This window comes from Meles meles, chromosome 10 (assembly GCF_922984935.1).
Source record: "Meles meles chromosome 10, mMelMel3.1 paternal haplotype, whole genome shotgun sequence".
In the NCBI taxonomy this organism is placed as follows: Eukaryota; Metazoa; Chordata; class Mammalia; order Carnivora; family Mustelidae; genus Meles; species Meles meles.
Genome location: NC_060075.1, coordinates 3,536,734 through 3,561,719, shown reverse-complemented (window position 1 = coordinate 3,561,719; position 24,986 = coordinate 3,536,734). Strand labels below are relative to the sequence as shown.

Below are 24,986 nucleotides of genomic sequence, written 5' to 3'. Positions count from 1 at the left end.
GACGACGGGTCCAGGGCGGAATTACCCCCCGATGGGCTTGCAGTGAGGAACCAGTTTCTTCACAGTCTGACCCCAGACATTCTGAGTGCTTTGGTTTTCAATGGCGAAGAGACGTTTAGCTTCTCTGAGCCCAGCATGTCGCGGCAAGGCCCTGCCTGCTGCTGGCTGTCAGCCTGTTGAGAGCTCGCCTCCCAGGACTGCGGAGTTGCCTTTAGTCTGTCTGTAGAAAACATGCGCGCTCCTTGCTGACCCGTGTCAGAGATCCACCAAGCCAGACCCTAGCCAAAGTGGAAAGGGCAGATTTTAATCCATCACAACTCCTGAGATAGGAGAACGAGGCCAGTGTGACCTGCGCTCAGCTTAGATCCGTGCAGAGGTGACCGGGAAGGGGAAAGTGGGGGGGGGGGGGGGCTGGGCAGTAGCAGGGACAGGGAAGTGAGAGAAGTCGCAACGGTTGGTCAGTGCACATGCCATGAGGCCAGCTGTGTCTGCAAGCTGGAAGCTCTCCACCCGAGTCTGGCCCTCCACAGACACAGGGTTGGGGTGGGGGACCAAGGCCCTGCCGGCAGGTGTTGGGAAGTACAGCAGCGTTTAGAGTCTGTGTAGACCAAGGTTGATGCCTAGCAGAGAAGGGGCGCAGGGGAGTCTGGCTGGAGAGTTTGGGAAAGAAGAGGTCTTTGTCGGGGCGCCGGGGGCTCAGTCGTTAAGTGTCTGCCTTCGGCTCAGTTCATGATCTCAGGGTCCTGGGATCGAGCCCTGCATCGGGCTCTCTGCTCAGCAGGGAGCCTGCTTCCTCCTCTCTCTCTGCCTGCCTCTCTGCCTCCTCATAATCTCTCTCTGTCAAATAGTATATGATGGTAAAATGCTTATCGGCGCACAGAGAACTACACTAGGAATTAGAGCAGATTCTTGATCTTGTCGTTGCCCCATGACAACTGCGTGACGTTCAGCTAATCTGACACCCAAGAGCATGTTTTTGTTTGTTTGTTTACCATCCGTCTCCTCATTTGTAAAATGAAGCTGAGATCCTCCCCACCATTCCTTCGAGAGTCCTCCAAGTTCCGGAACGCCCTCTGGGCGAGGCGAAGGTCATGGGGGGAATTTGCTTTGTCAGGTGGTTGTGTTCATATTGATTTATTATGATCTCGGAAGCCCATAAAGCTTTATGCACATTTAAAGTTAATTATTTCTGTATTGTCTAGTTAAATGTAGATGAACCTCATCTTAAATGATCAGATAGGTAACTTCTTTCCTTAAGCAGATAAACAGACTGACTGGGTAGGCACGTCCTGCTTCCTTCCTGTCCCTTCCCCCAAACCAGCCATTGTGTTGTCTTCGGGTGGACTCATGGTCTTACCAAAGGACCAGGTACGGAGTTTAACAGGTTACAGTAATGCATTGTGGGAGCCTTCCAGAAATGGCTTAAAAAGTGTTCTTACTTTTCACATTAACACCCCTGGGGACAACAGCGAACAGAACTTAGGAAGTCCTCCAGTCAGTGTGAACTGGTGAAACGAGCCGTAAGGACTGCGGCATCACCAGGTCAGGGTTCGTGTCTTCTGGACGTAGGTGCTTGGTGCAGCCCTGAGCACCCTTCCCTTTGGGGGCTCAGCTTCTGCCTGGATTTGGGCTCCGGGGCCCATCCCTCATGAGCTGGGGCGGCCTCAGCTCTGTCCTGGGCTCGCTAGCGGTGGAAGGACCTGGGCATGCGTTGACCTCAGGTGACTGGGACCTCTTCCTCCCCTTCAGTTGTGGGTCTGCTTGAAAACCATCGTGCATACCTGGACGCACCAACTGACAATCGTTTGAGTGTTACAGAGCTAAAACAAAGGGTGAGATTTCACTGCAAAAACTTAGACGCTGCTTGAGGATTGCACTGAGGCCTGGGGCTACTGCAAAGACGCAAAAGTGCTGAGCGGAACAGGCTAGAGTTCACGTCCTCTTCCCAAGACAGTCGCTGGGGTTACCCTCTGACTTCAGCTCCTCATCCGGCATAAAGCCGACCAGCGGGAGAACATTCAAGCCGGAAGCTTAGCATTTTGTATTTCTTGTTAGCGTATGGAGTAGAGGACGGAAAATCAACTGATTAGAGGACTCCTGGGGCCTACATTCAAGAAAGAAATTTCACAATAAAAACTTGGTTATTTATTCAGCTCAAGGCCTGCTAAGTACAGTTGTGTGGGAATTTGGTGAGTTATGGTGATGACATGACATCAGAGAAGGGCACCATTCTGCAATGGAGACAGGTAAATGTAGAAAATCCTGTTGGTCTCCCTCCGTGCTGGTCATTGTGCTTTCGGTGGAGGCACGTCTCAGCCCTTTGGGAAGGTTACAGTCAGGAAATATGGTTGTCGGGCTTCTGTGACACGTGGTCCCTGCACAGTCTTCACTGTCTTGGTCCAGAGACACAGAAAGGACGCGTGTCGTAGGGTCAAGGTCATAATGTCTTGGCTCCTGTGTTACAAGAAGAAGGTTGGAGGGATGTATGAGACCACTGAGAGACGACTTTGGAGAAACATCAAGTGGGTTATTTGAAAAGTGGAGCCTTCTCTGCTCCACAGGGAGCCTGCTTCCTCCTCTCTCTGCCTGCCTCTCTGCCTGCTTGTGATCTCTCTCTCCGTCAAATAAATAAATAAAATCTTTAAAAAAAAAAGAAAAGTGGAGCCTTAAATGCACAGAAACAAAGTTTGTGTGAGTAGATCATTGAACACAAAATTCCAAGAGAATCCTTTCCTACACTAGGCGGATTGGTTAAGAGAGTAATGTGTGATATTGACCAAAAAAAATCCCCACTTCCTCTAATAATGCTCTTAATTCATGGTTCAACACTAGGAGGTTTATTTTCATCTGAAATTATTTATCTATGCACATAAAAATGGCAACCAAGTTCATTACTTTTATTTTATAAGAGTATAAAATACTTTCATCTTATAATCTCATTTTCACTTTGTCTTTTTCTTTCTCCCTCTGCCTCCCGTCCTTAAATGGATGGTTGTTGAGATACAATGCATCAGTGTCTTTAACATTCACTTTCTCGAGTGAGGGATAAGGGCATTCTGTATTCTATGTTTTAAACAATTTCGAAAAGGCTTGAAATTCACATGCTTTTGATAATAGTTTTTGTGTAATAAACTGAAACTTTATGTCTCGAGTTTCATGGATAGTTGAGATATTGATGAATATGCATTCTTTTTATTTGGTGGGGTTCTTTCTTCCTCCTTCCCTCCCTTTCCCTCCTTTCCTTCTCTTCTTAGAAATAAAGTTCCCTCTAAGAGTTCAACAACATCGTACTCAAGGGTCCCACGCTCTGAAGGCAACCTCAGCCTTCAGAAGAGGCTAACATTGGGGAAAAGATATCTAACATGCTAACTAGCATTGCGCATTGGTCTTGGCAGAAGCATTAGAAACATCTAATAGAAAAGCAAACCCTAGCGGGTTTGTGAGTGTTGTAGAAGCTCTAAATCCGTTGTGGCATCTTTTATCTAAATTATGAGCATTTTGTACTTCATGTTACTACTACAGCCAAGTCAATTCTAAAAGAACCCTAGGTAAATGTAGCGCTCTGTGTTGCAGAGTTTGAATAAGAGTGATCTGGCAAATGAAAGAGGCAGTTGAGAATTAGGTGTGACTTCTGTTGAGAGATTTCTGTCGAAAACTGGAGAGTATGAATTCTTCATAGACTTTGACAAAACACTTGCAGTGTTATTGCCGAGAAAATTTGAAGTCAGAAATCAGCTGCGACTCTTGGCCCCTAGAGATAGAAAAATCGGTCTACATTTTTATTTATTCCGAACGTCCCCTTTTGAGCCTGGCACTCCTCAAAAAAATCAGACGTTTTGCTAATACAGAGCGAGTGATTGAGCATTCAGAGAAGGATTGCATTCCAAAGCTAGAAATAATTCTCAAGAATATCCAGTCCTATTTCCCTAGATGATGTAGCCAGAATCCGCCTGATTTAGGTCTCAAAGACTCGGTCTCGGTCCCCTTCTGCTGCCTCACGCCTGTGTGACCTTGGGTAAGCCACTTAACCTCTCTGAGCCTCAGATCCCGTCGGTAAGACAAGGATGATTTGTGTCAGCCTTGTTTCCATCCAATGATGTGAATTCTGTGAAATCCATTTGAGCTTGTCAGTGGAATTCAAGCATGAGCAGATTAAAGCCTTTTTGGAAATTTGAGCAAAACAACTACAGAGCCGCCTGCTGGGCCTGGCCCCTGGCTCTTCAAGGCCCAGGGGCTCCCCACACCGGTACGTATGGAGAAGTCGCAGGGACCCCGGTGCTCAGATGTTGGGGTTCCCACGGTAGGTGGTTCTGCTCTGGGGCAGCCTGCCAAGGGACAGCCTGGTAACAGGACTCTCCTCTGTAAGCCGTGCAGGAGACTTTGTCCCATGAAGCAGTGACACACGCAGTACGTCCAGCCCCGTGGTAACATGGGGACTGTTGACGTGCGTATTACGGGGAGGCGGTGGAACAGCACGTCGGACGGACAGAAACAAGCCCCGCATCTCGGGCTGCGCTCCTTCCACGACGAGGTCGCTTGACCTGTGTGCTTGGAGCCCCTCTTGGAGGTGCAGGGCGCGCACACGGGGCAACCGCTCCTGCTCTGTGCAGAGGACACGGCAAGAAGACAGCCGTGTGTGAGCCGGGAAGCAGGCTGGAGGCTGGAGCCCAGCCACGCTGGCGCTCTGACCCCAGGCTTCCGGCCTCCACATCGGTGAGAAGTGGAGTGTGTCAGGCCCGGGTCCGCAACACGTCCGCACGGAGGCTGCAGCAGACCAGAGCTGTCACGTGTGTGCAGCAAAACGTGCCTTAAATCTTTTCCACTCGGGAAGCAAGCACTGAGTGTCCAACAGGTGAAAACACGGGGGGCTCTGGTTCCACAGGGACGCGTCCTGGTGAGGTCCCGGCCCCAACGTGCGTGCTCTCCGGAGCCCTCCGAGGAGGTGGGCCAGTACTTCAAGATGAGGAGACGCATCTCCGGGGAACGTGCTCGTCAGCTCTTAGCAGGCGTAACAGGGAAGAAAGAATGAGTTCGTCCGGGATGTATACGAAACACTGTATGTGTCCCTATGGCATGAGGTTCCGCGGAGGGACTTCCTGCCTCGTTGGGAAGGGGCCAGTCTCTGCGGGGGGCGACCTGGGTGTCACCGTCTGTAAGTGCTGCGTCACGTCCTGGCACGTAGCAAGCTTCCCGGAGGGTCTGTCAGAGACGAGGTGGGAAACCTAATCCACCTTGAGTGTCCAGAGACGGCCGGGAAGGACCGTTGCTGAGGTGCGGGCAGGGTGGCGGGAGCCGTCAGAGCGAGGCCCCAGGGGAGAGCAGCAATCGCAGATGACACGGGCCCTGAGCTAGGACCCAAGGAGGGGAGCATTCTCTTCGGGCGATGCGGTGGAGCCTGCCTCCTCCAGACAGGCCGGGCAGAGTCAGAGAGCCCCGCAGAGGAACCCTGGGCCCGTGCTCGCCTCCTTCCCGGTGTCTCCTGCCTTCCGTTGGCCAAGCGGAGGCCCAGCAAGGATGTGCAGGGATGGGTTCGTGGGGCTCCGGGATGGGAGCCCAGCAGAGAGGAGGCAGGAGGACATGCAAGGAGGTGCCCCTGATGGGGGACAAAGCGTAGGGGAGGGGCGGGGGGGGTCTACTGGAGACACGGCAGAGGCCTCGGTCGGGGGTCCCCGTCGGCCCAGGAATCTGTGTGTGAACTGCCCATTGCGTCATTTCGAGAAACACGTGAAGTTAGGTCAGGTACCGTTCTCATCGAATCCCCGACTTTCTGCTGCTCTAGAGACCAGACCGTTACCGTCTCTTTCGTCCGAGAACCCCCGGGTCACTGCCTGTGGAGACGTGAGCCACTACCTGCCTGGGCCGCTCTGCTGTGACTAGACTCATGACCGTGGTGTTCCTCCCTGGGCCCCGTGTTCCTTTCCGCCAGGCTCCTTCCTCTGTCGTTTCATATCCCAAGTCAGAGCACTGTCCCCGCTTTTCCTTTCCTGTCCCTCTGTCACAGCTCAGACGCACGCCTCGGGGTCTTGTAAACTGTGGTCGTGTGTTCTCAGTAAACTTTACCTGTAGCAATAACGCTGTCCTTAGTTCTCTCTGACTGCGATATTTAAAGTCAGCGGGTCATGAAATCATAATTTAAAGTGGCCTGGTAAAGGCGAAGTAAAGAACAAACCGTCTGAATTTTGTTTGGAATCTGAACTCCCTCATCCCGTTCCTGACGCCTGCACCTGCCAAGCAGCAAGGGATGGGCCGGTGCCCCTGCAGAAGGGGGGTCGGCGGGACCTCGGTGACAGTGGGTCCCACGAGCCCCGTAGGGAGGCTCCCACAGCCTGCACTTTCCGTATCTTCCTCGTGCACGGCCGTGACTTCAAGTGCCATGTGACCTCTCCCCGCGGGGTCCTCCTCGTGTGCCGTTGGGGTCAGCGTGACCGTCTCTCTGGACACCCCCTCAAGGCACCCAAGTTCCTTCCTTCCTGTTTCTACTTGTCCCCGCCTCTGCTCACCTGCGCCGTGCGGGGCCACGGTTCCCATCGTGAGCATTTTCTAATCAAAATGGTTTTACCGGTCTGCAGAGTGTGTCTGCAGGGAAACGGGCATTTCCCCCCGGATGGCTGCGTCTCTCCAGCCTTCTCGAGCAAGGCTGGTGCAGACCCTGAAACGTGTCATTGCGGCTCTTGGAAGAGCTCAAGGCTACTCCCTAGGGGAGAGACTCTCAGTCATATCCTGGATTCGGGCGCCTGGGTGGCTCATTCGGGGGGGCGTCTGCCTTCAGCTCAGATCATGATCCTGGGGTCCTGGGATCAAGTCCCATGGTGGGCTCCCTGCTCAGCAGAGAGCCTGCTTCTCCCTCTCCCTCTGTGGCTCCCTCTGCTTTGTGCTGTGCGCTCTCCCTCTCTCCTTGTCTCTCTCGTGGTCTCTCTCAAATAAATAAAATCTTAAGTAAATAAATAAATAATAGATAAATCCTGGAATCTGGGGCTATTGAGATCTTGTGAGAGAACGTGGTAGAGTGCACTGAGAGACAGAACCCGCTGATCTCCCTAGCAAGGACCAGCCTGGCCAGGGCTACCTCACCACCCAGGAGAGGCAGGGGCCACGCGGAGTGGAGCTTTCCCCGTGGGTCTGCTCTTAGCTTCCTCCGGCCAATTACCATCGTGCTGGTGCATTTAGCACCTTTATGAAAAATAAGAGCCACCAATAAGGAAGATTAAGTAAATGATCCAGTAAAACAGAAAGAGGGACGTGCGTCGGACGGACTGACGTGATGAATACCAGTGGCCGTGTGTCAGTTGCTAAATGTTATTTAAAACTTGTTCTTGCCGTCTTAAAGCCCTGTGTTGTCCTCCTGAATATGGAAATGCAATGATTAGAAAGCTGTTTTACCATCCTGAGATCTACGCACCATTGATTTTGTAATTTGTTGCTACCTTCTACTTATAGTAAATGGTCCATGATACATAAAAGAAATTTATGTCCGAGCTTTTCTCGATGAATAAATATTAGAAAGAAAACACATTTAGACAGTAGACTAGAGCAGAGGAATGGGAGATCCCACGCTCAGGTTTGTGTCGTTCGTTTTCTCCCGATAATTTTAGTACTTGCTATGTGAATATTTTACCTGTTAGGTATTTGATTCCACCTTGCCCTGATAACTGATATATTTTAAGGCCCGGTGGGCCACGGAACTCATCCTGGTCTTTTTCAGTGCATGTTCCCTGATGTCATTAAACAAATGAAAAATTAATGCTTGCATTCTTCTGGAAGTTATCAAAGGGGCTTACGACATCCTTCAGTGACGTCTCGTTGCATTGAGGGCTAAACACAGAAGACACGGCACCGTCTCCAAGGCAGGTTTCAGGGGTGCCCCCCTTGGGTGACACCGCACCAGGTCTCACGCCGGCTTCTCTGTGCTCCCCCTACATGCAAACCGCCCCCCCCAACTATTCACCGGGCTAACTCCTGCACACCCTCCAACTCTCAAAGTAAATCCCGAGAGCCCTTGGCGCCCTCCCATCGTGATGCCCCCCGGAGCACCCTGACGTGTGTCCTCAGCGCTCATCTCACCGTGGCGTCGCAGTGGCCTGCCGTCCCTCTCCCTCTCTCTTCCTGGAGGGAGCGCAGGCAGGTGTCCCTCTCCTTTGCCTCTCCCCGCCAGAGCATACACTGCCCCGTTGCTGTTCACTGCTACGGTCAGCTTTACCGCCGCGACACAGTACAGGACAGAACTGGATTAAACTGTGAAAACTAGAACCGTGAGCTCTCTCGGGGTGGAGAAAGGGCGATCGCCAGCCCCTCCAAGCTCCTGCAGACTTTCCCGCTTTTCCCGTCACCACTGCCCTCTGCTTTGAGCTCTGCAATATCCTGGATGTTATGGAGATGCCTTTCTTGCTTGTCTTCTTAGACCAAGTCTGAAGCCCGTCCTGAGTGTCGTCTTGCCTCTTGTTCGGTTTTATATAAATGAAAGTGCTCATCGTAGATCCTTTAGGTCCGGCCCAGGTCCCTTCAGATTCTGTCTGTGAGATTCATTCGTGCTGGGCTTGTGTGAGGTCGTGTTTTCGTCGAGGTGTAGCGTTCTGTGATACGGCGTAGAACACCGAGGTAGGAGAAACAGTGACCTCCCCCTAATGTCTACATCCCGATCACCAGAACCTGGGAACACGTTAGGTCACCTGCCAAAGGAGGCGGGGGGTTCAAGTTGCACATGGAACCCAGATTGCTGGTCAGTTGTTTTTCTGTGGCTAATATCTCCCTGTTGCCACCAATCCTTCCGTTAGACTGAACGGTATGAAAATGAGTATCGGTATTAGGCCATTTTTTTGATTATAAAAACAGCTGTCAAGTACGGATCTACTGCATAAATCCCATTCTAGGCCAGCTGTGGTTTAAAAATACGAGAACTTTCTTTTGAGTGACTTGGTACCTAAGAGAGTGAATACCTCAAGAAGACCCCATCCTCTGCGAGACTCTGAAATGCAGTTGTACCAACTGTGCTGGCTGGCGTTTGCTTCAGCTTGAACCATCCCCCTCCTGGTACAGAGGTGCCGCCCGCCAGTGCTGGTCTGTGATGGCGGGTGTAGACTGCGGCGGGTCTCAGGCGGTAACTGCTGTGTTTCACTCAGTTTTGCTGGAAGGAGAGCCACTTACTGGTGGAAAAACGGATCTTTTCGAGTAAAATGATACGTCAGATCAGCAAATTCATTGCTGGGAAATCATAATCCCGTGAGTAGTTACAGTTATCACCTGGCTTTTGAGTGTAGGTTTAGCCAGAATATGCCACAGAAACTGGGGCATGTGACTTCCTTAGCAAGCGCCCAGTGCCGGCTTCAAGATGGAACGTTCTAGGCAGTTTGCGTTGCTGGCCTGGTGTCTTCATGGCTCTGTGTCCAGCTGCTTTGTTCCCAAGCTCCAGAGATGCACTCAAACTAGCTTAGGTAAAACGGGAGATTAAAAAAAATCTCATAAAGAAACAGGAATGTCTGGGGCTTCTGGGTGGCTCAGTGGGTTAAGCCTCTGCCTTTGGCTCAGGTCATGATCTCAGGGTCCTGGGATCGAGCCCCACATCGGGTTCTCTGCTCAGCGGGGAACCTGCTTCCCTTCCTCTCTCGGCCTGCCTCTTTGCCTACGTGTGATCTCTGTCTGTCAAATAAATAAATAAAACCTTAAAAAAAAAAAAAGAAATGGAAAACCAGGAGGAAGCCTTCTGCCTGCCTCTTGTCTGGGTTCCTCCGTCTCTTCAGCTCCTTCTCCCCGTTCCGTAAAGCTGCTCTATTTCCCCCTGAACCCACAGGCCTTGTGGATATGGGCAATCCTTCCCTTCCCTTCCCTTCTCCGTTCTCAGGTTTCAGGGCCGTCAGCTCCAGTAAACGGCAGACTCTGATCCCACAGGGAAGCCTGGAGCGGGTTTCTGACCCAGGCCGGGCGGTCCCCGTGGCTGCAGAGGGGAGGGCCGGGCTTGCAGCGCAGAAATGTGGTGCTCGCACCCATGGGTCGGGGAGGACGGCCTGGCTTCCACCCTGGCGTTTAATCAAACAACTTTTTTAAAAGGTTTTATTTATTTATTCGACAGAGAAAGACACAGTGAGAGAAGGAACACAAACGGGGAGTGAGAGAGGGAGAAGCAGGCTCCCCGTGGAACAGGGAGCCAAATGCTGGGCTTGATCCCAGGACCCCGGGATCATGACCCGAGCCACCCGGGCACCCCTTCCAACAGCTTCTGCGCCGAGCTGGAAGATGGTATCAGGGTGGCAAGCCCTTTTGAAAAACTGAGCTCAAATTATTTTTGTTGCTGCCGTGAAATTGCTGACAGTTACTGCCTTTGAGGCTTGTTGGTTAGTGACTTAATATTTATGGGGCGCCCAAGGGGGATTTTTGACATCGGGAAGTTGGGCTTTCCAAAATGCTGCCCAGGATAGAAAAATCTGTTTCGAAGATGCCTGTGGGGTTCAGAGCGTCTCTGCAAAGAGGGCTATTAGTGTATAAGAAAGCCACTGATTTCTGTACATTGACTTTGTATCCTGCCACGTTACTGAATTGCTGTATGAGTTCTAGTAGTTTGGGGGTGGAGTCTTTGGGGTTTTCCATATAAAGAATCATGTCATCTGCAGAGAGAGTTCGACTTCTTCATTGCCAATTTGGATACCTTTTATTTCTCTTTGTTGTCTGATTGCCGTTGCTAGAACTTCTAATACTATGTTGAACAAGAGTGGTGAGAGTGGGCATCCTTGTCGTGTTCCTGATCTCAACGGGAAGGCTGTGAGCTTTTTCCCATTGAGGATGATATTTGCTGTGGGTCTTTCATAGACAGATTTTATGAAGTTCAGGAATGTTCCCTCTATCCCTATACTTTGAAGCGTTTTCATCAGGAACGGATGCTGGATTTTGTCAAATGCTTTTTCTGCATCAATTGAGAGGACCATGTGGTTCTTCTCTCTTCTCTTATTGATTTGTTCTATCACATCGATTGATTTGCGAATGTTGAACCAACCTTGCAACCCAGGGATGAATCCCACCTGGTCATGGTGGATAATCTTTTTAATGTGCTGCTGGATCCTGTTTGCTAGGATCTTGTTGAGAATCTTTGCATCCATATTCATCAGTGATATTGGTCTGAAATTCTCCTTTTTGGTAGGGTCTTTGCCTGGTTTGGGGATCAGGGTAATGCTGGCTTCATAAAAAGAGTCTGGAAGTTTTCCTTCTGCTTCAATTTTTTGGAACAGCTTCAGGAGAATTGGTGTTATTTCTTCTTTGAAAGTTTGGTAGAATTCCCCAGGGAATCCGTCAGGTCCTGGGCTCTTGTTTTTTGGGAGGTTTTTGATCACTGCTTCAATCTCATTACTAGATATCGGTCTATTCAGGTTGTCAATTTCTTCCTGGTTCAATTTTGGGAGTTTGTAGCTTTCCAGGAATGCATCCATTTCATCTAGGTTGCTTAGCTTATTGGCATATAACTGTTGGTAATAATTTCTGATGATTGTTTCTATTTCCTTGGTGTTAGTTGTGATCTCTCCCTTTTCATTCATAATTTTATTAATTTGGGCTTTCTCTCTTTTCTTTTGGATTAGTGTGGCCAATGGTTTATCGATCTTATTGATTCTTTCAAAAAACCAGCTTCTAGTTTCATTGATACGTTCTACTGTATCTCTCGTTTCTACCTCATTGATCTCTGCTCTAATCTTGATTATTTCCCTTCTTGCATGTGGAGTTGGTTTGATTTGTTGTTGATTCTCCAGTTCTTTAAGGTGTAGAGACAGCTGGTGTATTCTGGATTTTTCAGTGTTTTTGAGGGAGGCTTGGATGACTATGTATTTCCCCCTTAGAACAGCCTTTGCTGTATCCCATAGGTTTTGGACCGAGGTGTCTTCATTCTCATTGGTTTCCATGAATTGTTTAAGTTCGTCTTTGATCTCCTGGTTGATCCAAGCATTCTTAAGCAAGGTGGTCTTTAGCTTCCAGGTGTTTGAGTTCCTTCTGAACTTTTCCTTGTGATTGAGCTCCAGTTTCAAAGCATTGTGATCAGAGAATATGCAGGGAATAATGTCAGTCTTTTGGTATCGGTTGAGTCCTGCTTTGTGACCCAGTATGTGGTCTATTCTGGAGAAGGTTCCATGTGCACTTGAGAAGAATGAATATTCTGTTGTTTTAGGGTGGAATGTTCTGTATACGTCGATGAGGTCCATCTGGTCCAATGTTTCATTCAATGCTCTTATTTCTTTATTAATTTTCTGCTTCGATGATCTGTCTATTTCTGAGAGAGGCGTATTAAGATCTCCTACTATTATTGTATTCATATCAATATGACTCTTTATCTTGATTAATAGTTTTCTTATGTAATTGGGTGCTCCCATATTGGGGGCATAGATATTCACAATTGTTAGATCGTCTTGGCGGATAGTCCCTTTAAGAATGATGTAGTGTCCTTCTGTATCTCTGACTACAGTCTTTAGTTTAAAATCTAATTTATCTGATATGAGAATCGCTACCCCGGCCTTCTTTTGAGGCCCATTGGCATGAAAGATGCTTCTCCATCCCTTCACTTTCAACGATGACTCTTAATTAGCTGCTAACCCTCAGCCGGAGGGCCTGCCAGCCAAATGTAAGTTCTCGTTAGTGAAATCAGCACAGGGTTTTGAAGGGTGAGACTCGGGCTGTCCCCACCCGCGCTGCCCCCTCGGCGCGCCACAGCGGTGGTTCCCCCGTCTCCGAACTGGCTGCTCAGCCCGTCCAGTCCTGCTGCCGTCACAGAGTCATTGCCGGGGAGTCGGCCTCAGATGTGTCTGGTGACCACAGGCCCCTCCATTTCTCACAGTCACAACTAGCGAACGCACGGCTAGCATCCAGGAGACACACGACCAGCGGAAGCGTCACGGGTGTTTAGCAGTCCCAGGGGAGGGGAGGGTCTCAGGACGCAGCAGACCCTCCCCGGTCAGAACACACGGGGCTTCAGGGGGTGGCCTCCGCCCTGCCCCCGCGCACGCTGGCTTGTGTCTCCAGGTCCCGCCGGACGTGTGAGGTCGCGCTGGCTGCTGCCTCATGGGTGTCCTCTGAAAACTCTCACCCCACCCGTGAGCTAGACTTGGGTCTGGGGATGCTCTAGAGAAGGCCCCTTCCAGTTCGGGGAGCTGCCAAGAGTCTTCTCGTCTTAATACACTTCCGCAAGCCGCCGGGGCGGGGAGGAAATTGATGGGCTCCAGGATGGTCTGTTGTAAGGAAAATGATTGAATTCGCTTCCTTCCTCCCTAGTGAGTGGGCCATCTGGTCGACCCCTCTGCCTTTAGCACAGGGAAATAAAGTCTGCGTCGCCAGCTGTCCCCACCAAGGCCAGCGCGGCTGGACCTTTGCCGTCCCTGCAGTCCCCGCTTTCCTGCTACCACTGGATTGCTCTGGCTTCTGCAGCTTCCCGCCGCTGGTCTTCCTCCGTTAGGAAGACCCCTCAGTGAGGCCCCTTCTCCCCTCACCCCTGCTGCAAGCGAGACTCCTTCGGTCTCGTTAGCTGTGCGGGACTATATGTACATTCTCAGAAAACCAACACGCCATGACGTGTACCCGAAACATTCAGGGTGGTATTTGCTGCCTGGGGGATGTGTGTGTCTCACCGTGGAGTGACCTGGCTGTGGCCTCGGTCATCCTCCCGCGGGGACCCGACAGAGATGGTGATACCCATTTCCCCTTGCGAGAGCTGGGAAGTGGCCAAAGAGATGGGATTCCCTGTGTTTTTGTTCTTTTTAACGTATCAGAAATCTGATGTGCTTTTGAGTTCTTCCCGTCGTGGTTATCAAATCGTACTGGAGCATCATTTGACAGCAAGAGCGATCAGTCGCGAAGCAGTGTGTTACGTTTCTACAAACGTTATCAACTTTAATGTGTTTCCAAACACACGTGCGTTGGGTCCTAATGCCCGGGCACGGGCTTCCTTTCGTCCTCCGTTCCTTCTTCGCTTTTTTGTCCCATCCCTGCAGCCTTCTGTTTCTCTAATTTCTGAATAATCACTTCAGACGCTTCCTGAGAATCTCTATTCCCCGTCGCAAGGCACAAGATGTGATACAGTCAGCGGGGGTGTCTCGTGGGGGGGGGGCTCCGGCCCAGACGCGGCAGGTGGGGTTTGAGCACGGACGGGAAGGGCCTGGCGGACATGCACGGTGACCGCCACTTAACCCGCTCACAGGACGCCGTGGGCCTTTCACTGTTCCTGCCATCCGCGTCTTCCCTCTCAGTCGGACCACGGACACACGAACTATCAAGCTCTAATCCCAGATTCCTAAGATAATAGCATTCTGAAAACGTGAATTTTATATTTGTAAAACCACCAAACAGCCTAGGAAAAGGGTGAGTTTGTTTCTCATTTGCTTGGTTGGGTTTGTTTTTCTTTGCCTGAGTTAGGGATAAGTGTGAGCAGTGACTGTGTCTCTAGGGACGAGGCAAGTGCCAACGATAGCTGTCACCTTGCATCACATCTGTTCGGACCGGCTGCGGTTTGTGGCCTCGTCGGCAGAGCCGGGTGTGTGTCCCTGCTCTGCTTTCCGCGTCAACCCACAGTGGTTTTTCTGCCAGACGTGCCAGCGAGTGACAAAGTTACTTCTTCTAGGGGCCTCCGCGTGTCCGTTCTTCCATCCTGGAGGACTGGGCCACAGCCCCGGAGCGCGGTGGTGTCCGCCGTGCTATCCCAGGCGCAGGAACGCCAGCACACCAAGTCGCTTGCGGCCTGGTGGTGACGCAGATGCTACATACATAATTTACTAGTGCAGTCGTGTTCCTGAAAAGCGCTTATGAGGTGTGATGGCTGCGTCCAGATGGAGGAAAAATCAGCTCCGCCTGTGAAACCAGGCACAGCGTCCCAGACGTGGGAGATGTGCGTTTGGGCCACGAGCTCTGTTTCCCACGGTCCTGGAGACCGGAAGCCCACGGCCAGGGTGCAGCTGCAGTGTCCCGGGGGCCCTTCCTCCTTAGGTTGCTGGCAGGGCCTTCTTGCTGTGTCCTCTCACATGGTCTTCCCTTCATGCATGTGTGTAGACAGAAGAGGCAAGCTCTCTGCTATTTCTTCTCATAAAGGGCACTAATCCTGTCTAGGGCCCCACCCTCGTGACCTCATGTCACCCTCACCTGCTCCCAGCGGCGCTCTGTCCACGTCTCGTCACATAGTGGGTTCGAGCTTCCACTTGTGTTTAGGAGGGACACAGTTCAGTCCGGAGTGGCCTGACGTCCGTCCTCTCAGCTGTACTTCTAGTTTCTGTTCAAATGTCACTTCAGCAGAAAATCTCTCTGACTTCCTTATGTACAAACAGGATGCAACCCCCCTTCCTTGACCCCTTGTCTTGCCATTTTCTTCTCTTCGTGGGTCTATCGTTTATTGTTCATGCCCCATCCCTGACCTAGAATCCAAGGAAGGAAATGTGGAAAAGTGAAAACCGTTCAGCTTGCTGGATCGACAGCCGCGTAGTCTGTTTTGTTCACTGCTGTACCCAAGGTTCTCGGGCAGGACTGGGAGCGGAGCCACTAGATAGACTAGAGTTGGATGGACCAGTGGGTGCATGGGTGGATGGACGGACGCAGAGATGGACAGGTGGACGGATGGATGGCTGAACGGATTGATGGATGGGTGAAAGGTTTGATCACCTCGTTACAGCAAGCCACTCGTTGCAGACATGCCCTTCCATTTTACTGGGTCTCCGAGATAAGCCTGTGGTACCAAACAGAACAGGGAATGTCTTACAGTCTCATTTTCACTGTTCTGGCAAAAATATATAATTCTGCCAAGAAATGCACTACTGAAGCTTAACGTTTCAGGGGATAATTTATTAACTTGTCCTGTCCTTCATGGGAAGCAGGGTCAGCGCTCCTCAAATTTTCCACAAGCCAGCGCCTGCCCGTTAAGATGAGGAAGTCATTTGAATCTAATAAATAAGGAATCTCTCTCCCTCTGCCTCCGACACTCCCCCGTCCCTGTTCTCTCCCCCACCACAAAAAACAGGAAGGGAAGAAGGGAGGGAGGCAGGGTGTCATTGACCCAGAATAACTTTACTGGAGTGGGCTGTACCGTCATTTCCTGTCTGGTTATCTCTCGTACATTCTCCAGCTCAATAATGTATACGGAACTGGTTGTCAGTGTGAAGTATGCTCTTAGTCCAGTGAACAGGAGGAAGAAGAGCGTTGGTCCCCTCTCCAGAAGCCCTCGTCTCCTTTCCATTCCTACCCTTGAGTAATAGCCTCACAGCTTTGCATCTCTCTCTTCCATCCTCTCTGTGTTCATAGAATCTTTACTCTATTGGTCATTATAAGACATCTATTTCCACCTTCCTTTCTGGAAGGACAAGAACTCCAGGACCCCTGTTTGTGTTCACCAGCCCGTGGAGCTCCTGGTCAAGGAGCTCATTCTATCATGAGGCGGTACTAATGCTTGGGAATTTTAAAGTTGTACCGAAACATGATTCTACTTTCCGGAACTGTACAGAGTAAGTCTCCTCTCTCTTCCACGTGATAGTTCTAGTGGATGAAGATTCTTACGTATGCGGCTTTTGAGGCTGAATCTTCCTTCACGTGACACGTGTTGCAAACACCTCCATCTTCTGGTCATCTTGGCAGACACCGACACCATCTAGCCTAGACGCAGACATCACACTGTGGATGTACTGGGGCTGGCGAGGGGCCCCCTGAGTCTCAGAAGGACCTTGTCACTGCAACGTGGGCTCAAATACGCTTCTACAAGTAAATCAGCTACCCTACTAGCTCGTCAAAAATTGACCCAAAGAGAAAGTCTTAGGCTTCCTCATAAACTCATATTGTGTATTTGACCAGTGTATTTCATAGTGTATTTAATAGATGAGTGTAGAATAGGTTTTAGAGTGTATTTAATAGATGACCAGTGTATTTAATAGATGAGTTTAGAACAGGTCTTGGAGTTCTAGTTTATTATTAACACAAGATTAAAAAGGTATCAACTGTTGGAGCTAATGAAGAGAGTCCAGTAATTTTATTATTCTGGATCTTTTTTTTTTAAAGATTTTATTTTATTTATTTGACAGAGAGAGAGAGATCACAAGTAGGCAGAGAGGCAGGCAGAGAAAGAGGAGGAAGCAGGCTCCCTGCGGAGCAGAGAGCCCGACGCGGGGCTCGATCTCAGGACCCTGAGATCATGACCTGAGCCGAAGGCAGCAGCTTAATCCACTGAGCCACCCAGGCGCCCCTAGTATTCTGGATCTTGAATAAGATTTGGTCTTGACTATCAAAATATCCTGGTTTGATTGTTACCCTGGGATTTAATATGAGCAGTGTTTGTGAAATGTCCACTAGACCGGGTGGCTCAGTCAGTTAAGCCTCTGACCCTTGATTTCAGTTTAGGTCACGATCTCAGGGTTGTGAGATCGAGTCCCGTGTCTCCTAGGGCTCCACACTGGGTGTGCAACTGCTTAAGATTCTCTCTCTCCCTCTCCTTTGCCCTTCTCCTCTCTCATGCACTTGTACTCTCTCTCTCAAACAAAGGAAGGAAGAAAGAGGAGGAGGGGAGAGGGGAGGAAGGGAGAGTGTAGAAGGAAGCAAAGAAGGAAGGAAGGAAAAGAAAGAAAAAAAATGTCCACCAGGGTCTGTGAGACATTATGTGTACTACCCTGTTCATATGAATACTGCCGTTTTAAGATTTATGCTATTCACAAATTTGGTGAATTTTCGAATTTTCTTTATAAACTTGGGCAAAGTGAAAAGCTACTGAATTAGCAAAATATGATGACTTCTCCTTGTTATTGGCCAGTGATTTTCTTGCCTGGGAAACTCTATCCATTCAGAAATGAGACCAGCTCAGTATAACTTCTTGTCATTTTTAAGCTTTAAAAAGCCAGTTCTTAATAGATAAATTCAATTATTATAGAATAGCAATATTACTATTGCTATTAATAGATAGCAAATAAGATTGATAGAAATTTCTAAACAACTATAAAATCCTTTCTTGCTAAGGTGAGAGTGGACCTCAGAATTCTCTTCTAGATAGCCAGTATTGAATATGTGCAGGCCAATTATTAATTATTTGCCATCCTCCATTTAATAGTACCTTTATTTCAATTTGCAGAAATTGGCTACATTCTAGTGAACTTTGAGTTTTGGATGAAGCTGTGTTTGGGTCTTGCATTATCTAATTTTTGAGGCCACCTCTGTTCTACTTAGTCTTGAACGTGGCATTAATATGAGCTGTAATTATGTCTTGTGATGTGTTTATGGGCGGAGGGATCACTGGACCGTTTGCCGTAGGACCATATGTCTCTATTGGCCTTCGGGAGTACCAGTTGCTCTTGTATAAGTAGTGATAATTTTTATCAATATAAACTATTATGTTTATTAGTTGTTAATTATAAATATTAACCCCTTGTGTCTCAAAGGATCCCAGCTTGGAATGTACATTTTATACACCGTAATTTGAAAGGAGTTGAAAGTTGGTTTCAACAGCCAATATGCCTGATTAGCTTCCTAGATCTCTCCAGCCATTAGCACAGTTCAGCAATGTCTCCACATTCTTCACCCCATCCCTAACCCCTGTGACAATGCAAACACAGCTCCTGGGAGGGACTAAAATCTAGAATAGGTATAAGTAAATCACCCAATGAAGAGGGCTGGGCAATCTTGAAGCCTTTCATGAGGTTCTACAGAAGGAAGAACGTGCTGAAGATTGGGAGCCGTGGGTCCAGGTTACTTACACTCAGCACACAGGACGTGCTAAATAAATGGCCAGGTCTGGTGCCCTGAAGTAGAAGTGAGCAGTGTGGATGTGAGTGAGAAGGACGATGAGAGAGGACTTGGAGCCGGCAATGTTCATCATGCTTGGGTTTGACTCAGTGGGGTCGGGAGGTTGGCTGTCCTGAAAAGAAAGGCCACAGTTGCCCTGTGTTGTGGGATCCAGTGTCCCGAGTGGAGAGCGAGTCAGTTCTCAGCAAAGCTGTAAACATAATATACTATGACATTTGTTCTTGACAACGGGTTTTGCTGTAGTACAGGGACCAGAGCAGGAGGCAGAAGGGCAGACAGAGCAGTTACTCATAGCTTCAAGGATGAGAATGTGCCTCTTTCACTCTTGGGTGTGGCGGCTCTTGTATCAGGTAGAGTGTATTCGTTTGGTTTATTTCATTTCTTTACTTCACTCACTGGGTTTCTCCTTCCTCTTGTCGTTTCTAGGAGCTGGTGGGGAGCAACCCTCCCCAAAGAAACTGGAAGGGAATAGCAATTGCTCTCCTTGTGATTCTGGTCATCTGCTCCTTGATCGTCACCTCGGTCATACTGCTGACGCCAGGTACTTACATTTCTTCGTGGAAAAGCAGGATGGGAGAACGTGCCTAGCTGTGCTTTGCAATTTTTTTCTAAGTAACTACCTGTTGCATATTTTTCCCAGGTTCTAATTCTCATGGTGTCATATTGTTAAATGGTTAATAGGTTTCAATGAAAAAAATCCATTTTGTATGCTTTGAATTCGTTCATATACTTGTTAGCTAGAGAGAAATGCTTGGCACATATTAAAATTCATAATTACTTATTCATGCTTGATGAGCTTAAAGACAGTGGCATTATAAATATTACAAGTATATGGATCTCATGGAATTCATAGCTACTGTATCAAAGATGGATTTTAAAAATTATTGAAATAACATGCATTGAGTGTGAACAAAGAACAGAAGTACTTCATGAAATAACAGAAGTGTCAGAAAGAGCCAGGAATCTCACAGGGAAGAAAAAACACACAAAAGCCTTTAGCAAAAACCTACAGCAAAAATGTGTACACACCCGTGTCATTGAATGTTTCAAAAATAAGTGCCGCGGGAGCTTGGAGGGGAGAGAGGCCCGTCGTGAGTTCAGAAGAAGTGAGATGGGAAACAGGTTGTGATGGTGTATGAGGTAGGAGCGAAGGAAGAATTCTCCTGTAGGATAACCACTGGCAGTTCCAGGAGACCACTGTGGCCACATTCTCACCGTCACATTAGATTCCTAATCGTTTGAACAAAAAAACGCAGTTCTAGCCCTCAGTAAAGGGACTGCACAGGTCTAAGGCCCTAAGATGGAAAAAGAAGTAGATACATTGAAATGTATCAAGAAGTAAATAAATACATACATACAAGCACACATACAGACATAAATTTTATATTTTTGCAAGAAGTACAAGTAAGTGATGATGTACATTTAAAAGATTCTGAAACTTCAATGACACGAAGAGAAATCCATACCTTGAAGCCAAAACTAGGTAGAGGTATCGCAAGAAATGCAAACTATAACCGATATCCCTTATGAATATAGATGCAAAAACCTCAACAAAATTCTAGCAAGCCGAATCCAGCAACAGATAAAAAGGATTAGACACTTTAACCAAATGAGATTTATCCCAGGGAAGAAAATTTGATTTAATGCATGAGAATCAATATAAAATATATACAAATTAATAGAATAAAGGGATGGAAGGAACCCACAGAGCTGACATTTGCGAAGTCCAAAATCTTTTCATAACGAAACACTCAACAAGCTAGTAGAAGCTTCCTCAACCTGATAAAGAGCATGTATGAAAAAAAAACCCATAGCTAATGTCACACTTATTGGTGAAGATTGAAAGCATTTCCCTAAGATCAGGAACAGACCAGGATGCTTAATTTCCCCATTTCTATTTAACATTCTATTAGAGATTCTAGCCAAGGCAATACAAGGGGGGAAAAATACAGATAAGAAAGAAGTAAGCAATCTCTCCTCATAGATGGCATGAACTTGTATATAGAAAATCTTAAGGAACACACACACACACACACACATACACATACACATACACATACACACACAAATGCAGCAAGGCTGGGTAATATAACATCAGTATACAGAAATCATTTATATTCCCATCCATTCATTAGCAATGAACAATCTAAAATTTTAATTAAGAAAATGATTCTACCTAAAACAGTTTTGAAAAGAATAAAGTACTTAGGAATAATTTAACAGAAGGTATACAAGCTTGTGTACTGAAAAATCAAAAGACATAATTGAAAGAAATTAAATAAGACCTGCATAAATGAAAGGATACTCTGTATTTATGGATTAGAAGGTCTAATATTGGTATCATAGCAATACTTCCCAAATACATTTATAGATTCAAGCCAATCTTTGTATAAATCCCAGTTGCCTTATTGGAGAAACAGACAAGCTGATTCCAAAAGTCATATGAAAATACAAAGGACTCAGAATGGCCAAAACAACCTTGAAAAAGAATGGTTATGAACAGACACTTCTCCAATGAAGACATACAAATGGCTATCAGACACATGAAAAAAATGCTCACCATCACTAGCCATCAGGAAGATTCAAATTAAAACCTCGTTGAGATATCACCTTTCACCGGTTAGAATGGCCAAAATTAGCAAGACAGGAAACAACGTGTGTTGCAGAGGTTGTGGAGAAAGGGGAACCCTCCTACACTGTTGGTGGGAATGCAAGTTGGTGCAGCCACTCTGGAGAACAGTGTGGAGATTCCTCAAGAAATTAAAAATAGAGCTTCCCTATGACCCTGCAATTGCTCTACTGGGTATTTACCCCAAAGATACAGATGGAGTGAAAAGAAGAGCCATCTGTACCCCAATGTTTATAGCAGCAATGGCCACAGTCGCCAAACTGTGGAAAGAACCAAGATGCCCTTCAATGGACGAATGGATAAGGAAGATGTGGTCCATATACACGATGGAGTATTATGCCTCCATCAGAAAGGACGAATACCCAACTTTTGTAGCAACATGGACGGGACTGGAAGAAATTATGCTGAGCGAAATAAGTCAAGCAGAGAGAGTCAAGTATCATATGGTTTCACTTATTTGTGGAGCATAACAAATAACATGGAGGACATGGGGAGATGGAGAGGAGAAGGGAGTTGAGAGAAATTGGAGGGGGAGATGAACCATAAGAGACTATGGACTCTGAAAAACAACCTGAGGGTTTTGAAGGGGTGGGGGGTGAGAGGTTGGGGAAGCAGGTGGTGGGTAATAGGGAGGGCACTGGAGCACTGGGTGTGGTGCCAAAACAATGAACACTGTTACGCTGAAAATAAATTTTAAAAATTTTAAAAAATTTTAAAAAATTTTAAAAAAAGAATGGTTAAAGTACTTATATTTCCTGATTTTCAAACTTACTCTAAGGTTACAGTAATGATGATACCAGCATAAGTATAGACATATAGTTTAATGGAATAGAACGAAGAAATAAACCCATACATCTATGGACAATTGATTTTTGACTAGGGTGCCAAGATCTTTGGATGGGGGAAGAATTGTCTTTTCAACAAACAGTGCTTGCCCAACTGAATATCCACATGCAAAAAAGAAAAGTTGGAGCCCTACCTCACACCATGTATAAAAATCAACTCAACATGGATCAACAAGCCAATAAAAGAGCTGAAAGCATAAAATTCTTGAAGAAAACTTAGGGGCATATATTTATGACCTTGGGTTAGGCAACAATTTCTTAGATATGACACCAGAAGCATAAGCAACCAAAGAAAAAATAGATAAATTGGACTTTATCAAACTTAAAAATGTTTGTGCATCAGTGGACTATCAAGAAAGTGAAAAGACAACCCATATAATGTGAGAAAATATTTGCAAGATATATGTTCAGTAAAGGTCTAATTTCCAGATTGTATAAAGAATTACTGTAATTCAAAACAAAGAGAGAAATAGTTCAACTAAAAACAACCAGTGGATTTCAAAAACATTTATCCAAACAAATATAACTGGCCAATAGGCGTAAAAAAAAGATGTTCGACATCATTAATCATCGAGGCAATGCAAATCAAACTCACAGTGTCCTACTTCATACTCACTAGGATGACAATAAAAGCAAACACAAACACAAAAAAGGGAAAAGAACAAGTATTGGCAAGGATGTGGAAAAATGGGAAACTTCAGACGTTATTAGTAGGAATATAAAATTGTGTAGACTCTGTGGAAAACTGTTCGGTAGTTCCTCAAAACTAAACAGAGTTAGTGTATGACTGAGTGATTCCACTCCCATGTATATACCTGAAAAAACTGAAGATGGAAACTGGCATATGGATGTCCATAGCACCGTTATTCCTAAGAGCCAAAAAGGTAGAAACAGCCCAGTGTCCTTCACCTAGTGAACTGATAAACATGTGGTACATCCAAACAGGGGAATATTATTCAGCTATACAAAAGAATGGATCTCTGATGTATACTACAACAGGGATGAAACTTGAAGATATTATGCTATGTGAAAGAAGTTAGACCCAAAAGACCACATCCTCTATGATCCCAGAATGGGCAAGTCCATAAAGATCGGGGTACATTCACGGTGCTAGGGGCTGGAGATAGGGACAGTAAGAAGTGACTGCTAGTAAGTATGAGATTTCTTTTTTTTTTAAATTTTTTATTTACTTGACAGAGAGAGAGATATCACAAGTAGGCAGAGAGGCAGGCAGAGGGAGGGGAAAGCAGGCTCCCTGCCAAGCAGAGAGCCTGATGCGGGGCTCTATCCCAGGACCCTGAGATCATGACCTGAGCTGAAGGCAGAGGCTTTAACCCACTGAGCCACCCAGGCACCCCTATTTTTTTTTATGACATTATATTTTTAGAGAAACTTTAGATTCACAGAAAAATTGAGAGGAAGTCACAGAGATTTCCCATATACCGTCTGTCCAACATCCCCACCCAATGGTACATTTGATCCAGTGGATAAGCCTGCATGGGTGCATCAGAATAAGATTTCTTTTGGGAGTGATGAAAATATTCTGGAATTTGAGAGTGGTGATAGATTCACAGCTCAGTTAATACACCAAGAACTACTGAATTGTACACACTAAAGCATGGAACTTCTTAGTACATGAACTTCATCTCACTTGAGCTGTTAGTTTACATGATAGTGGGAACATTATAAAAAACCTGGAGCAGGGGACTCAGGATTCAATATGGCGCATCTGACTGATTGGGGGGTGGGGTGCGGAATGGATTCAGCCATTGAAATCTGAGTCGGGGAAGGGTTCGTAAAGACAAGTGCTTGTCCTAGTTTGTGACTGGCCGACGATGATTCACCTTAGCTGGAGAGTTCAGCAACCACGTACTTTTAATGTGGAGGGAGTCAGGTCTTCCTTGGGATTCATGGAGTACATGTTCCTACCTTTGCTTTTCCTTAAACAGAACGCTATTTTATACAAGAAAATGAGTATTGAACAGTGGATTCTGTGGCTGTCCAGCACTGGCCTGGGGACTTAGAAAGCAACAGTGTTTTAAGTAGTTCGCGGTGGCTGCCGCCCTCCCAAGGCACACGAGTGTCCATGTCACCCAGAGTCCTAGGGCTCCTGCAGTTGTTACTTGAAAGGGAAATAAAAGGGCACCCACGCTGAGCTCCTTTCTCCCCCACAGTCCAGCAGCGAGGCTCGGTGGTAAATGTTCTCGCTGAATAAGTTCCAAACCAGCCCTGGAAGCCTTTCTTCCTTGTGCCCATGCAGCACCACACAGAGCGGTCCTTCAGTCTTCTCCACTGCATAGGGAAGCATGTCCCAGTCTCCCAAATGCCGCCGCTAGCCCTGGGAATCATTGACATTCAGTTCCCGGGCAGCAGTGAGCCTTCTGTAATAGAGAATATTGTCTCTGTAACCATTCCCTCTTTGAACGCTGGCGGCCAGTTGTCAGGGGCAACAGGAATGGGCGGGAGGCATCTGCTGGTGAGGGGGCCGGAGTGCATCCCTGAATTAAAGAAAAGGCTTTGAGGAGCAAAATTTCTTTCATGCTTCTGTTAAGATACAAGTGTGGCTGAGCCTGGCCTAACCCTTGGGCTCTGCTGGGCTTAGGTAGCTGGTATTTCATTTTACAGGCTGTGCTGCCCAGGGAGCGTGTGTGCCGGGGTTAGGATGATCAGCCATGCCTGTTCAGTAGCAAAGGTCCTGCTCTCCCCTCCCACCATGGGCTTTTGGCCACCGCCATCCGGGGTGCAGCGCTGGCTTTCGGCAATCCAAATTCGGTCAGGTGGGAGAGAATGCC

The 24,986-nt window shown here is 47.4% G+C and overlaps 1 protein-coding gene across 4 annotated transcripts in view; it reads left to right on the top strand.

The window, feature by feature from the left end:
- DPP6 (dipeptidyl peptidase like 6) overlaps positions 1–24,986 on the top strand; it is an 864,911-nt gene that overhangs the window by 508,157 nt on the left and 331,768 nt on the right. For all 4 annotated transcript variants that reach the window (XM_046020968.1, XM_046020970.1, XM_046020967.1 and 1 more), the window contains exon 2: positions 19,147–19,261. In XM_046020968.1, the coding sequence (XP_045876924.1) occupies positions 19,147–19,261 (115 nt within the window). The remainder of the gene's footprint in view (positions 1–19,146; positions 19,262–24,986) is intronic.